The sequence below is a fragment of the Pantherophis guttatus genome, chromosome 2, assembly GCF_059756535.1.
Source record: "Pantherophis guttatus breed Tessera chromosome 2, ASM5975653v1, whole genome shotgun sequence".
Classification (NCBI taxonomy): domain Eukaryota; kingdom Metazoa; phylum Chordata; class Lepidosauria; order Squamata; family Colubridae; genus Pantherophis; species Pantherophis guttatus.
Window position 1 is genome coordinate 115,095,845 of NC_142064.1, and position 13,476 is coordinate 115,109,320.

Sequence of the window (13,476 nt, forward strand, 5' to 3'; positions counted from 1 at the left end):
AACATAAAACAGGCTGCACAGAAATCTTAACCAATTTTATTAATAAGTTTATTTTTAATGTAAGTTCCACCTGTTTCTTATGGCTAAAGATATTTTGGAAGAGAAGCTAATATTTAATTATTGGTTTGGAAAAGGAAGAATAGTACACCTTTTGTTTGGCATGCTTATCTAAACTTTGAGTCAAAAGAAAAACTGATATCAGAGATAGGAGTGTAAACTTTCTTGGTTGGAAACAGTGTGACTCAGTAGTCACAGAACCACATTTTCTTCTGAAAGATCAGATCCCACAGCAGTTTTCCCACTAAAGAGCTATGGAAAATAGTGAGAATGGGGAAGAGCAGGGTGTGTGCTCTGGAGAAAACTTTTGAAATATGGAGATAGCAGCAGTTGAAATGTGGAAAGAAGGCAAGTACTGTAACTAGGGAACTACATTTCTTTGCCAGCAGGGGTTGCAAGAGGATTACCGGTAATCACAAGAGAAATATTCCTGATTGCTATTAGAATCATAGGGCTGGAAGGATCCTTTGAGATTTTTCTAATCCAACTGCCTGCCTAAGGCAGGAGTCATTTATAGATAAGGAAGACAGATACATAAATGAGGAGGGTGACAGCATCAGGTTTAATGCTGCTGGTTCCAGCCCACGGTTGCACTGGGTTGGTTCAGTTTTATGAGCAGAACCTGCAGACCTTATAATAATAAATAACAGCTTAACTGATTCATGACTTACTGTGTGATTATGAAGGACTTCATTTGTGGTTTTATTTCTTCTTCACAGAATGCAGGTTAAAATTATTTCATGGTAAGCTTGCCAGATGTCCCAGGACCATAAAAAGACAGTAACAAAAATGCCATTGGCCCTCCATCTCAGTAGGACATTGTCTTGGCCACAGTTCCCCAAGGGTTCAGATGTTCTTTCCAGCACTACCTTGAGGCACTGGCGACTGAATTTAGAGCCTGCTATATACAAAACACATGACTTTCCCACCAGTAGGACAGGGGAATCTGTGATCTTATCAGTGTTGCTGAATTACAATTCCTAGCTCCTTCATCATTACCCTTACTGATTTCCCACCCTCAACTTGAGATCAGGTAAATAGCCAGGCAAACTGGTTCATAACCCTTCTGGTTACCTGAAATTGGATTTACACTTCAAACCACATTATATGGGTTTAAAGTATATCTATCACACATGGGCTGCAAAACCCTGGATGACCACTAGATGACAATGAGGCGTTAAAGGAATGTTTGCCTTCTTAGTTTGTTCGTCATAATGTCTTCGCTGCATGGAATTAACATGACAGCATTAATAAATCATATCTTCCAAACTGATGTAATCCATTAACTCCTTATTTCACTGATCATTTGATCCACATCTATTCTTTTTCTCTTCAAGTGCTGTCCCCATAAAACTGCATCAGCATGAAATTTGCTGTCCTGATTACTAATCCTTATTCTGCCACTGTTATATTGTTTCATGACAGAACAGTCAACTGACTTCTCTCTAGCATATAAGCATGATCACATCTATGAAATTTATACATCTGAGAGCTGCCTTAGATGGTGGCACAATAAACAGTAAAATACTACTGGTAACATTATGGATAATTAACATAATGCCACTTGTGGGTTAAGGTCTAGATGACATTATATGAATACAGCAGAAGAAAAGATGTCTTATTTGTGTGCTGATTTGATGCAAAGAAAGGCTTTAAGATTTGAAAGTGCTGTTCTAGACAAATGACAGGAAATATAAAAAACCTCAAGCCTACATGTTACGTTAGCTTCATAAAACCGCACACTAAACAGAATTAGAGTACCAGGAAGAGGAGGTAAAATGTAATTCAGGAGGAATATCTCATCATTTCTCAGATTATGATTGGTGATAAGACATTGTGTTTTGCTGATTCCCTCCAGTGATCTTTGGGAGCTTTAATAAAAGTTTCTTTAGATCACCATAAAAATCACAAAGGCTTTTGGCTTTTCTGCTTTTTAATGATAGCTGATTTGTAAGAATTAGATGAAAATGGAATCTGTGTTATGACAACTTTAACTTTTAATCGGTATAGAGACATCTGTCACTTTCTAGCTACATAAACTTTGTGAAATTGTTTAAGAAAATGCTAAAAATGAGTTCTTCCAAAAAAAGTGTAGGAATGACACTACCAAGGTTGAATATGTTGAATTGATGGGAATAGGCCATATGTGGTTGTGGTTGCTATTATTTACTGTAATACGGATATTTTGCTGTTGCTGTGAATGTTTTAATATTGTATACCTATTCTTGACTGCTAGGAATCTTGACAGAATTATAGCAGATTAAAACAAAATGAATGCATGAATGCATGAACAAATGCATTACAAACAAACAAACAAACAAACAAACTTATGGATGTTGAAAACCAGAATATTTGGGTGCAAGGTATGACGTTGGATCTATCAAGAATCACCAACATGTTCCCAAGATATGCACTTTTTCTTGTTCAGTTTTAGGAATTTAAGGTGACATACACAGCCATCATTTCTCATATTTTAATTCATAACCACAACCCTACTTTCTCCACCCACCTACTAACACAAAATAAATGGGTGAAGAGAGTAAGTGGTCCAAAATGAGTCACTGAGCTTCCATGGCTAAGGGAAGACCTGAATCTGGGTCTCCCTGGTCCTAGTCCGCATCTTATTGATTACACCAAAGAGAGTCCTAAAACAAAAATAACAAAGCCAATTTTGCTAATTACATGTTACCCCTGTATACTATATGAATTCAGCCAGCATGGCTTTCATATTTGGGGGGGGGGGGAAACAGATTTTTAGTATGCTACAAAAATCCAGGGACCAGTAAGATGGCAGCAAAGGTATCCCTTTGCTAACATCTAATAGTGATCCACATTGTTGCAGTCAGATCATGTAAACCCAGAAAAATGAGATAATTTTGAAAAACATGAGTGTGTTTCTGAAAACCCAATTGCAGAGTCTTCTGATAGCTGAACAGCTTTTGAAAAGAGAAATGATTGTAACATAAGCCCTTTGCCACACAGCTGATTTCATGAAATGAAAACCTTTGGCCATTTCATTTTTTTTTTTTTTTTGCTTTGCTTTGTTTCACTGAGCCATGAAAAAGCTGAGGAGAGCTTTGCACTGGGGGGAAAGGAGTCAGTTGGGCAGAAACGGGATGACCCAGAAGGAGGGTCCCACAGGAGCTGTGTATGGCCAGCCTTACCATTAAGGACCGGGTTTTATGCACAAATGGAGTGGGACCATTTGAGCGTCAGTGGCAGCCCTCTCTCTTCTTTTATTTTCTGGCCTTAAGATGGTCTCAGAGGGAGGGCAGAAAACCAGAAGGTAACCAAACAGCTCAGGAATGCTGGTAAATAATTCAGCTAGACAGCTGATAAGTCACTGACCCAGCAGTGGGGGGGGGAGGCTTTCAAGGGCGCCGGGGCCCAGCAGTGCTGGTGCTGCCTGTGGGGAAACTCACCTCCCTTCGCCCAACTCTGCCTGCCTCTCAGCTTTTTCCAAACTGAAACCGGCCTGACCAGCTCTGGAGAGCCTCATTTCTTCTCTCCTCTGTCTTTTGATCTAGGCACTCACGCACACACACAGAGAAGAAAGGCTTGGAGCCAAGTCAGGCCCTGCTAGGATGGTGGGAATGTTAAAAGATGTATGCGCTCTTTGACTTTGCTCTTCTGGCTGCATCCCACTGAGCGGGGCAGAAGCTCTCCCTACCCCCTGCTCATCTACTCCCTTTTGCATCAGAAGAAACTCTGCAAAAGACCACTGGCTGGCTGGACATCCCATGACTGAAAGGTAAGGAAAACACAGGAGGACTGGGCAGCTCTGGTTAAGTGCTGGCCTAAGGGCTTGCAGAGGGAAGGGGGAAAAGCAGAGCAGAATAACCAGGCTGGGCTGTTGGGTTAAAACCAGGCCAGAACAATTCACCCAGCAAAAAGAGGAGCAGGAAAAATAACCAAACTAGTTAGTCCTACAAGACCCCTGTTTTGCAAAGATCCTCATGCCATTTGTGACCAGAGGCAAAGACGGACAGCTGTGAATCCCTTTAATAATTCCATACATGAAAAGAGATAGCAGGTGGAACTTGTTCTATAGGGAGCAGCCAAGCTGCTTCGCTCAAATTGTTACGTTCCCTTTTTTACCTCCAGTCACTTAGCCGGGAAAACCCTGTCCTAAAGTGCCTCCTTTCTGGGCAAAGGAAATAATTAGGGCTGCAAAAAATAATCAGTGTTAAGGAAAGGATGGCCTTGATGTTCCAGACAGCTGCAGATGTTCATGAGTACAAGGGGTTGTCAAAGAAACAGGTGTACATCTTTTTAATCAGAACCCCCACTTTCCAATTTCTTCATTATGGGTGAAGTGGAGGCCACAATGATTCTCATGCATTGTGATATTACTGTACAAATGATGCAAACCCTATGATTTGCAATGATGTCATGACCCGTATGACATAATTTGCTCCACCCTATGGACTCCCAGTGGACACATGTTCCAAGGTCTCACTACTGGGCTACAGATGAAGTTTCAACGGAATAGCTTCAGCCTAAGGTGGCTGCTGGGAGGTATCATGCCCAAGTGTCTCCATACATAGGTATTTGAAGAATGCACACTGAAGATGACTTTTTATAGGTGATTTCTCCTTAAAATTCTTTAAATGTCCTGCTAGATGCACACTCTGTTTGGGTGTATTGATGTATGAAGTTTAATCAAAGCCACAAGCCTTTCACCCCTTTCTCAACCATAGTTCTGGATATGATCATGAAACAAAAGCATTAAGCTGTCAACATGCTAGTTTAAAGTGTACTTGGTTAGTTTCTGGCTCAGTGTGTTGTATGAACCCAACCAATAGTTGTTTTGCAATTCAATGGTCATGTACTATACATCCAGAAGTTTATGTCGATCATGGATATATCATATATAGAATGTATATATCACATGACCTAATTGTATTTTAATGGTTTTATATATAAATAAAGGCATGAAAGATCTTCCAGACCAATTTAACAACCGTAAAAGTGCCCAGTAGATCTGTCTCTTGTTTGTTCAGTAGCAGCTTTGTCCTTGGCTTGGCCTTGAAATGATTTAGTGCATTTGAGACTGGAAATGGAGCCTTCAGGCCTTTTGAAACTTGCTTAGCTTTGCTCATTTATTCGTTTCTCCCTGGGCCTTTTTCACCCCCACTGAAATGTACAGAGGAAACTGTGGCCCTCCTGATGTTACTGAGCTACTTGAGCAATCATCAATGGCTGAGGCATCTAGCTTGAAATGCTGCATATCAGCAGATTTTTCTATTTGTAATCATGTGAGAATACAATGGTAAAAACCCTCTGTCCTCTTGATTTAGGTGCCTAAAATTGAGATAACTAGGGAGTGGAGTGGGGGGAGACTGGGCAAGATTTGTTTGCAAAAGGACTTATATGAACATTGTTGCTAAAAATAATCCTTACCTTAACAGGCACTCAAAGACATTCTGTACCCCAATTTTGGGAGGATTAAAATCCAGGTTAATGTGCTAATTCTTGTATTGTCAGAGGTAAACATCTCATTACATTACACACTTCATTATGGCGCTTACCTTTCCTTTCAAGAAGTGTCTAGCCAGCCTTGACTAGTCATTGGTAAATTTCCTGGAGGATTCCTCTATTTGAAGAGGAGAGGGAGAGAAATTCCTGCTGTTGCCCATTCCTCAGCTAATTAACACCCTCCAGATAGGCATCCCACACCAGTAAGCACAACAGACTTTCCTAGCCAGACACCACAGCTGCAAAAATGAAGACCTCACATTTTCATTCCAACAAGAGGTTATATTCACTATAGCAAGAGCTGAGATATAGTAAGGATCTCTAGTGGGAAAAAAATATTTGGTTTGCTCATCCAAAGTGTTGGTTGAAATGTATCAAATATCCTATCATCCCAAGTATATGGATAGCACAAGAAACCTAGCTTTCATGGCATGCTGTTTCTAATTATTGACAGCTGCTTGTCAGTCATATTCTGAGTAACAATCAGGTAAGCATTCCTACAATTATTAGTCTAGCAGCTCTAGCCCATCTTCTTCCATTGCTTATTTATTGCCACTGTTCCAGCATTTGGTTAAAAAGTATTGCTTATGTCTGTTAGAAGATTATGGTTTCTTTTTTATTCATTAATTGGCTGTTTGCCATTCCATGATCTGATTCCTCTAAGAGAAATTAATAAGCAAGCTTATATTAAAAAAAACTATTGCGTCCTATTAATCATTGATTTATCCATGCCAGATGAAGCAGCTCTGGTGCGCCAGTTTTCCAAGTTTCCAATAACCAAGATGCCCTTTTCTGAATTAAAATTGGAGACTCTGTTCAGTTTGCGACTTCATCCTTCTGATTCTGTCACTAGATGAGTCATTGTTCCAAATGTGCCATTTCATTAGAAGTAAGTAATTCCAAAACAATAATTCACCCAGTAAATATTGAGTGAACAATAAATGATCCACATGTGCAAGAGATATCAACTCCCAGTAGAGGGCGTTTTATCATAGGAGAGACACAGTGGGAACCTTTTGAGCTAAGACTACCGTAGCTCACCGAAACCTTAAAACATAGCAGGAAGGGTTTCTACAGCATGCTAAAAGTATCTCTAGTCCTCAGCTTTTGTGTTTCCACAAAAAGAAGACTGAGATTGAGAAGCCCATGCAAAGTGAAGGAAGGGGCTGGCAAATCCTTGTACAAGAGAAAGACTGCTTGCTTTCCAGTTTTTCTGTGGCAAAAAAACAAACAAACCCCAAACTTGATTGCTTCTTCTAAGCCCTGAGATGTTATGCTCTGCAATATGTACATTCCAACTGTGTCTTTTATTACTTGGAGGGCTTTATCTTGCTTCCAATGACAAATCAAATGGCTACCTACCAGTTTTTGAGCCAACAGAAAAAAATGCCAGCAAATGTTTGCTGCTTGGATTGCTGATCTCTATGCTGCCATGATAATGAAACTCATAGTATCCTTATAGTTTTAATGCATGACAAATTAAGGAAAGCCATTGATAGAGTCATCTGATTTTGTTTCTCCTCTTATCAGTTCTTACCTGCCAGTAGGAAAACAGCTACCTAATGGAAGAAGAGTGAAGTGAGTGTAGTTTGGAATGGTTGGGATTAGCCACCTCTCTGTAATTTTGATTGGGATATGTTAGAACACAAGTTTTAGTGCACTTCTGAAAGAATGCTAGCCCCAACAGTACCCAGAGCAGAGGAATGTTGGTGAAGATGACGGAATTTACGGAAATGGCTAAATTAACCTCTTTGATAGAGGAAAAAAATACAATCTATATTTATAAGTGACTGGAACTCCTTATACTATAGATGTTTTGCACAAAATTGGAAAAAGTGCACTTATGGTTTTAATGATTAAAAAATAAACCCTGGATAATTTAAAAAAAAGAGGGACTTTTCTTTTGTAATCGTAGAGCATAATTTTGTAATTGTACTTATATTTGCTTTGAAAAAAACGGAAACATTTTTCTATTTCTTTCTGCACTTTTGCTTTTTTTTCTTCCTCCTTTTTTTCTTTACTGCTTTTACTCTGATTTTGTTAGGTTTTATGTTCTTGGTAAAACTTTTAATAAAAGTTTATTTTAAAAAGTCAGAGTGCTACACCCACTTTGAAAGCCCATGTCAACAAATAGCCTAGCTGAGAATTTGCAGGCATAGAATAGGGACACAAGAGGGGAGTGATTCATAAGAAGTGAGCACCCATTCCTGATTAGTGTTTTAACAAAAAGGCAGCTCTGACAGTTCTATTCTCATATAAGCAGCATCAGGAAAAAGGCTGTGGACAGCCCTGGAGACAGATTGGGGAAGGCAAGATGCAACTCCCCCAAAATAAACAGTAAAACGTCACACACATGATTTTATATATTTTATTTAAAACGTTTATAGAGCCACCCATCTTTCAACTGGCCCTGGGCTGCTCCCAATCTGTTGGTAGAAGCATTGGAAAACCTGTAATACGTACACTCATGCAGTACCAGCAATATAAAGCAGCTGGTTTACAGAGCAACAGTACAAAATGCTTCCCTGGTTTAAATGACTTATCTCTAGCACATAAACCATATGCTTAAAAGAAAATAAGTCTGTCTTTGTTTCAAAAGAGCTCTAAGATTATTTTCAAAGAATAGTTTTATTAAATATTTTTCTCAGATATAAAAGGTAAATGTAAGAATAATATGAAATAAAACAAGAAAGAAAAAGGGAAAAAAGTGTGTGTGGGGGGGAACCCAATTAGAAACAGGATAAGAAATATACACAAAGAAGCAACTCCTTACCTCCTTTATACCAGTTACAAGTAAACAAATCTTCACATCCCTCAGTTTAAAAGTGCATCCTATTTCCCTTTACCCATGATTTAATCCCCTTTAATCAACAAATTCATAAATCATTTTTTTCATTTCAGCAAAAAGTCTATAAAAGGTTATCAGTCTTTAGTAAAATCCCTGATCAAATAGGTCAATTTTGCCATTTCTGCTAATTCCATCGTCTTTACAATCCATTACTCCACTGTGGATATTTCAATATCTCTCCATCTTTGTGCAACCCAAAAACTAACTTAAGATGCCTCAATTATGGGTAAGGATCAGTGGTGGGATTCAGCCGGTTTGGGAAAAACCGGTTGTTAAAATTCTGCACTGGCCCCGCCCCGCCCCACCCAGTCACACCTCATCTTGTCCGCTAGCCCGGCATAGCTGCTGTTGCTCTCTGTCCGGCTCCCTCGCTTGCCTCGACCACACAGTCTCTGAGGGCAGCTTGCCTACCTTTGGCTGCATCCCATGCAGGGCTCTCCACGCCGCCCAGCTGAACTGCCCTGATCTGCCTGGGTGAATGACTGCAGGCAGCAAGGCCCGAATCCTGGCCTAGCTGCCTCCCACATGGCCTAGCCAGCTTGCCTGCCTTCCCCGCTGCCTTCCCTGCGGTCCCTGAGGCCCAGCGCGCTTGCCTGCCACCGCCGCCTCATTGCCTGCCTGCTGGCAAGCAATGGATACTGCGGAGACAGATTTCCTACATACCATTCCGAGCCCCTTCCCCCCCTACTCCTCAAGCTCCCAATGCCCGAACCGGCAAGCTGGAAGAGAGATTCGCTGGCTTTTATTTTGTCAGCCCAAGGGCAGAGGAGGGGAGGCAAAAAAGATACGTAGGAAATTGCCCTGTCTCTGCAGCATTGGTCATGTGACTAAGTGGGCGTGGCCAACTCGACATCACTCACAGCAAGGTGCCACCCCACCTTGCCGTGAGTGACGTCGAGTTGCCCATGCCCACTCAGTCACTTGACACCCCCCCAAGCCACGCCCACCCAACCCAGTCACTAGGAAAATCGGTTGTTAAATTACTTGAATCCCACCACTGGCCACGCCCATCCAGTCACATGACCACCCAGCCATGCCCACACAGTCACATGACCACCAAATCATGCCCACAGAACCGGTTGTTAAAAAAATTGAATCCCACCACTGGTGAGGATGGCATAAAAGTAATGTCATGAAGACAAGGCATAAAAGTGCCACGTCAAGGAATATATTAGTGTTGCATTAGGTGGATGTGATCATATCCTCTAAGTCTCACTTGTCTACAACTTTACTTTTTTGGGATACAGCTTGACTTCTCATACCTTTGGAATAAAGTGCCAGATTTTTAACTAACTTTTTAAGAGACTGATGGTGAAGGCTGAATGCATTCTTATTTGAAGCATGTTTCACAACTGTTATTCTGCTCACCTTCACATTATCCTGTGTCAACCATATTACAGAAGCCAAGTCAAGATATAGGAAACATGGCCTCAGCATTGGCAGTCTGCATTCTTCTTTCCAAGGTGGTCCTCCACTCCCTGCCTCCTTAAATGACAATAGAAAGCCTCCCAGAGAGCCTCGCTGGAACACGGATCAGGGAGCTGTGGTGGTTTCCTATCTTTGGTGCTGTTTTTTTTTTTAATTGATTTATATGCCGCCCTACTCCGGAGACTCAGGGCGGCTTACAGTGCATTAAGCAATAGAGGTTCCAATTTAGCACAGCAGGAAGGAGGGAGTCCATTTGGCATCAGTGTAAAAATGCCAATGGTCTCTGGCAGAAAAGGGCTTGGAGATAGTCATGCAGCTGAATTTGACAAGGCTAAAAAGCAGCACCTCATACTCTTAGCTGGCATCTGTAATGCATCTGGCTTCAGGGCTGAATAAAGACTCTCTAGTATCCATGGCATAAAATTAAAATGTTATCTATGGGCTTTGCTAATTAATACAGGGCGTTAGTCTCTGGGATACATTGGTTCACAGACCCATTCAAAATGAATGGGAGCTGTCAAAGAGAAAGCTCAGCACTAGCAGCCTAATGCGAAATCACTACAGGCACTGGCACTTGAATAGCATCAGAAATCTGTCCATTCTTTTGTTATTGACGCTCCAGTTTGCAAAATGGGCCTTTATCTAGATTGGTGACAGCTCATTGAAACAATTTTCCCATTGGTTTCTTCTTAGCTGGCAAAAAGCAGCATTTTAATACTGGTGTCTTGAATGATGTTACATAGCAGCCTTTCCCAGTCTGAAGCCCTCAAGATATGTAAAATTACAACCCTCAGAATTTGCAGCCAGCATGGGCAATTTATTTATTGTAATTTTTTTATCCTGCCTTTATTATTATTTTTTTACAAATGACTCAAGGCAGAAAACATACATATAGTCCTTCCTCCTATTTTCCCCACAACAAACCTGTGAGGTGGGTTGGACTGAGAGAGGATGACCCAAAGTCACCCAGCTGGCTTTCATGCCTAAAGCAGGACCAGAACTCACAGTTTCCTGGTTCGAAAGCTACAGTCCCATTATATTCAAAGGATATGAAATGAAGGATAGCTGTCATAAAGACTCTAATGCATGGGAGTGCCCTCTCATGCAGTGCAGGTTCTGCTATCCACTTATTGTAGAAAGTAAAGGGAATGCTTTGAAGGACTAAAGAAAAGCCAATACCAAGGCAAAAAGAAAAGAAAAAAAGAGTTCTGGCCTACATGGCATTAGTGTTCTAATCTGGTCTAGCTCAAAGTGTTGACATTATTCAAATGTTGAATTATAAATAAAATTTGTTGCAAAATTTTCCATGCTCCAGCATAACATAAAGGAAGTGGCCTGAGATAATGTATGTGAAATGCCTGGATCCTTGGAAAAAATAAACAGGCATGTTTATTGTTATTAAATATTTTCTATTGCCATATAAGCAAATGCCCATTTTTGCTAGGGTTTATAACAGTATTAGACCAATGTTTGTCTCTTCTCTTGATGGAAGAGACTGGTCTGTAGAATATTTCCTTAGTTGGAATATGGCAGAGGATCTTTCATGTGGATCATCTTTATGGACCCCATGTATAGTGTGTGTAGCTTCTCTGCAGATTACAACACTGCCTCTACTGAACTGATAAAATACGGCATACTGGAATACCCCTGACCAAAGATACAGTCTGCATGTGGGGCATACTCCTAATATCCCAAATCCACTTGCTTCATGTTCTGTTTGTTTGTTTGTTTGTTTAATTAATGTATTGGCTGCCCATCTGTAACTTTGGGCGGCTTACAGTTACATCTAAACTAAAACATAAAAAGTTAAAATCGAAGATTAAAACCAAAGACACATGGGAAAGGTGGGGGCAGAGTGGGGGGGGAGGTGGGATCTGTTATTATTCAATCAACCATCTCTATTGTGCTGCTCTCCCACTGGGACCCCAAGCAGAGTGACAGAACCACATCTTTAGGCCCTTATGAAAGGATAGGAGGGTTGGGGCCAACCTCACATTTGGGGTGGGTGGGTGGAGATGTTCCAGAGGGCAGGAGCAACAGCAGAGAAGGCCTTCCCCCTGGACCCCACCAGCCAGAATAATGCCTCCTCTGCTGGCATGAGTGGTACGGGCCAATCCCAATGGAGTGAGACAGTCCCTTACCCTTACTTTTGGTAAGAATCTGCAGATAGCGGTCCTCATATTCATCAAATTGAATTGTTCAGAATATTAAAAACTATCTCTGGCAGGATCAGGCCAAAACCATATAATCCTCCCAGGAGCAGACAGACAGATATCAAAGATTATGCGAGTTTCTACAAGCAACTCATGAAATTGAGAAAAAGAGTAAATGGCCTAAGCTACGCTTTCTGTGAATGACAAAGCTACCCATTTCTTATACTCTTTTCTTATACCATTAATTTGGATTTTTAAAAGAAATACTTTAATCTCCTTTTTTCTCCTTGACTTTCTTATATAGTAAGTCATCTTATAACCAAATAAAACTGACTGCTTCCTTGAAGTGATTATCAGCTAGCCAGAAGTCACACATTTGGGACATGTGATGCAAGGGGTTGGATTAGAAAAATGATTAAACTTGGCAAGTTTGAGTCAAGAGCAAGAAGTGGAAGACAATATGTAAGGGTCTGAAGAAATCGCTGGAATGTTCTTGAAAGCTTATAGATTAAGATGGGAGGCATTAGTCCACATAGTCACCAGGAACCTAGCTTAATACTTTATCATTTGAATGTATTGTAACTAATGTAGAATAGAATAGAATTCTTAATTGGCCAAGTGATTGGACGCACAAGGAATTTGTCTCTGATGTATAAGCTTTCAGTGTACATACAAAGCAGTGGTGGGCTGCTGCCGGTTTAACAACTGGCTCACCTAGCACCGAAAATGTGAGCGCGTGCACGGCCTTCCATGGATGTGCACGGCCTCAAAAACATGGCAATATAAGATGGGATAGCAGGGGGCTGGTTTGCCTGAACCGGTCTGAACCAGCAGCAGCCCACTTCTGCATACAAGCAACAAGTGATAAATCATGATCATAATCATAAAATATATTCATCATAAATCATAAGATACAACACTCAGGATACTAAATAAGCAATCAACATAAATCATACTAGAATACTAACTAAAACAATTAATATAATTCATAAGATACAAGCAACAAAGTTATAAGAAGATAGGGAAATAGGTAATAGGAAAGATGAGGATAATAGTAATACAGTCCTACTAGGTAGTTTGACATTGTTGTGGGATTTAATTGTTTAGCAGAGTGATGGCATGGGGGGAAAAACTCCTTGTGGCCAGTTGTTTTGGCATGCAATGCGCTAGTATGCCCTAGTCACCTGGATAGAAAACTCCACTTGCACTTGAATTATCTCTGTTTGCAGTTAGGGAGTTAAGGGAACTCATTAATGTTCCCAGAATTTCTATAATCCTATAGTTCATCCACCAAAATCAACTGAAAATCATGCTTTTGTAATCTGAAGGATCGGAGATTGCAGTGTATGAAATGAGATGTGCTTTCAAAAAAAAATTGTGAAGCTGCAGCTAGTGCTCTACGTGTCTGACCACTTCCTTTTGCCAAGAGTGCATAATTACTACTCCGTCAGTTGCAGTGACTGCTTTTCCAGTTTCTGTGCCCCGTACAGAGTTGCTGGTTTAATTTCTTTT

General features: G+C 40.6%; 1 protein-coding gene across 3 annotated transcripts in view; it reads left to right on the forward strand.

Moving 5' to 3' along the window:
* The first annotated feature begins 3,124 nt into the window (after positions 1–3,124).
* Positions 3,125–13,476, forward strand: part of PALM3 (paralemmin 3) — a 38,862-nt gene continuing 28,510 nt past the window's right edge. Inside the window, exons 1-2 of one of the 3 annotated variants that reach the window (XM_034434413.3) lie at positions 3,125–3,368; positions 3,585–3,808. In XM_034434413.3, coding sequence (XP_034290304.2) covers positions 3,798–3,808 — 11 coding nt within the window. In that variant the 5' untranslated portion in view covers positions 3,125–3,368; positions 3,585–3,797. Of the gene's footprint in view, positions 3,369–3,584; positions 3,809–6,405; positions 6,425–13,476 lie in introns of those variants that run through there. The other 2 variants (XM_034434412.3, XM_034434414.3) reach the window with 2 other exon arrangements.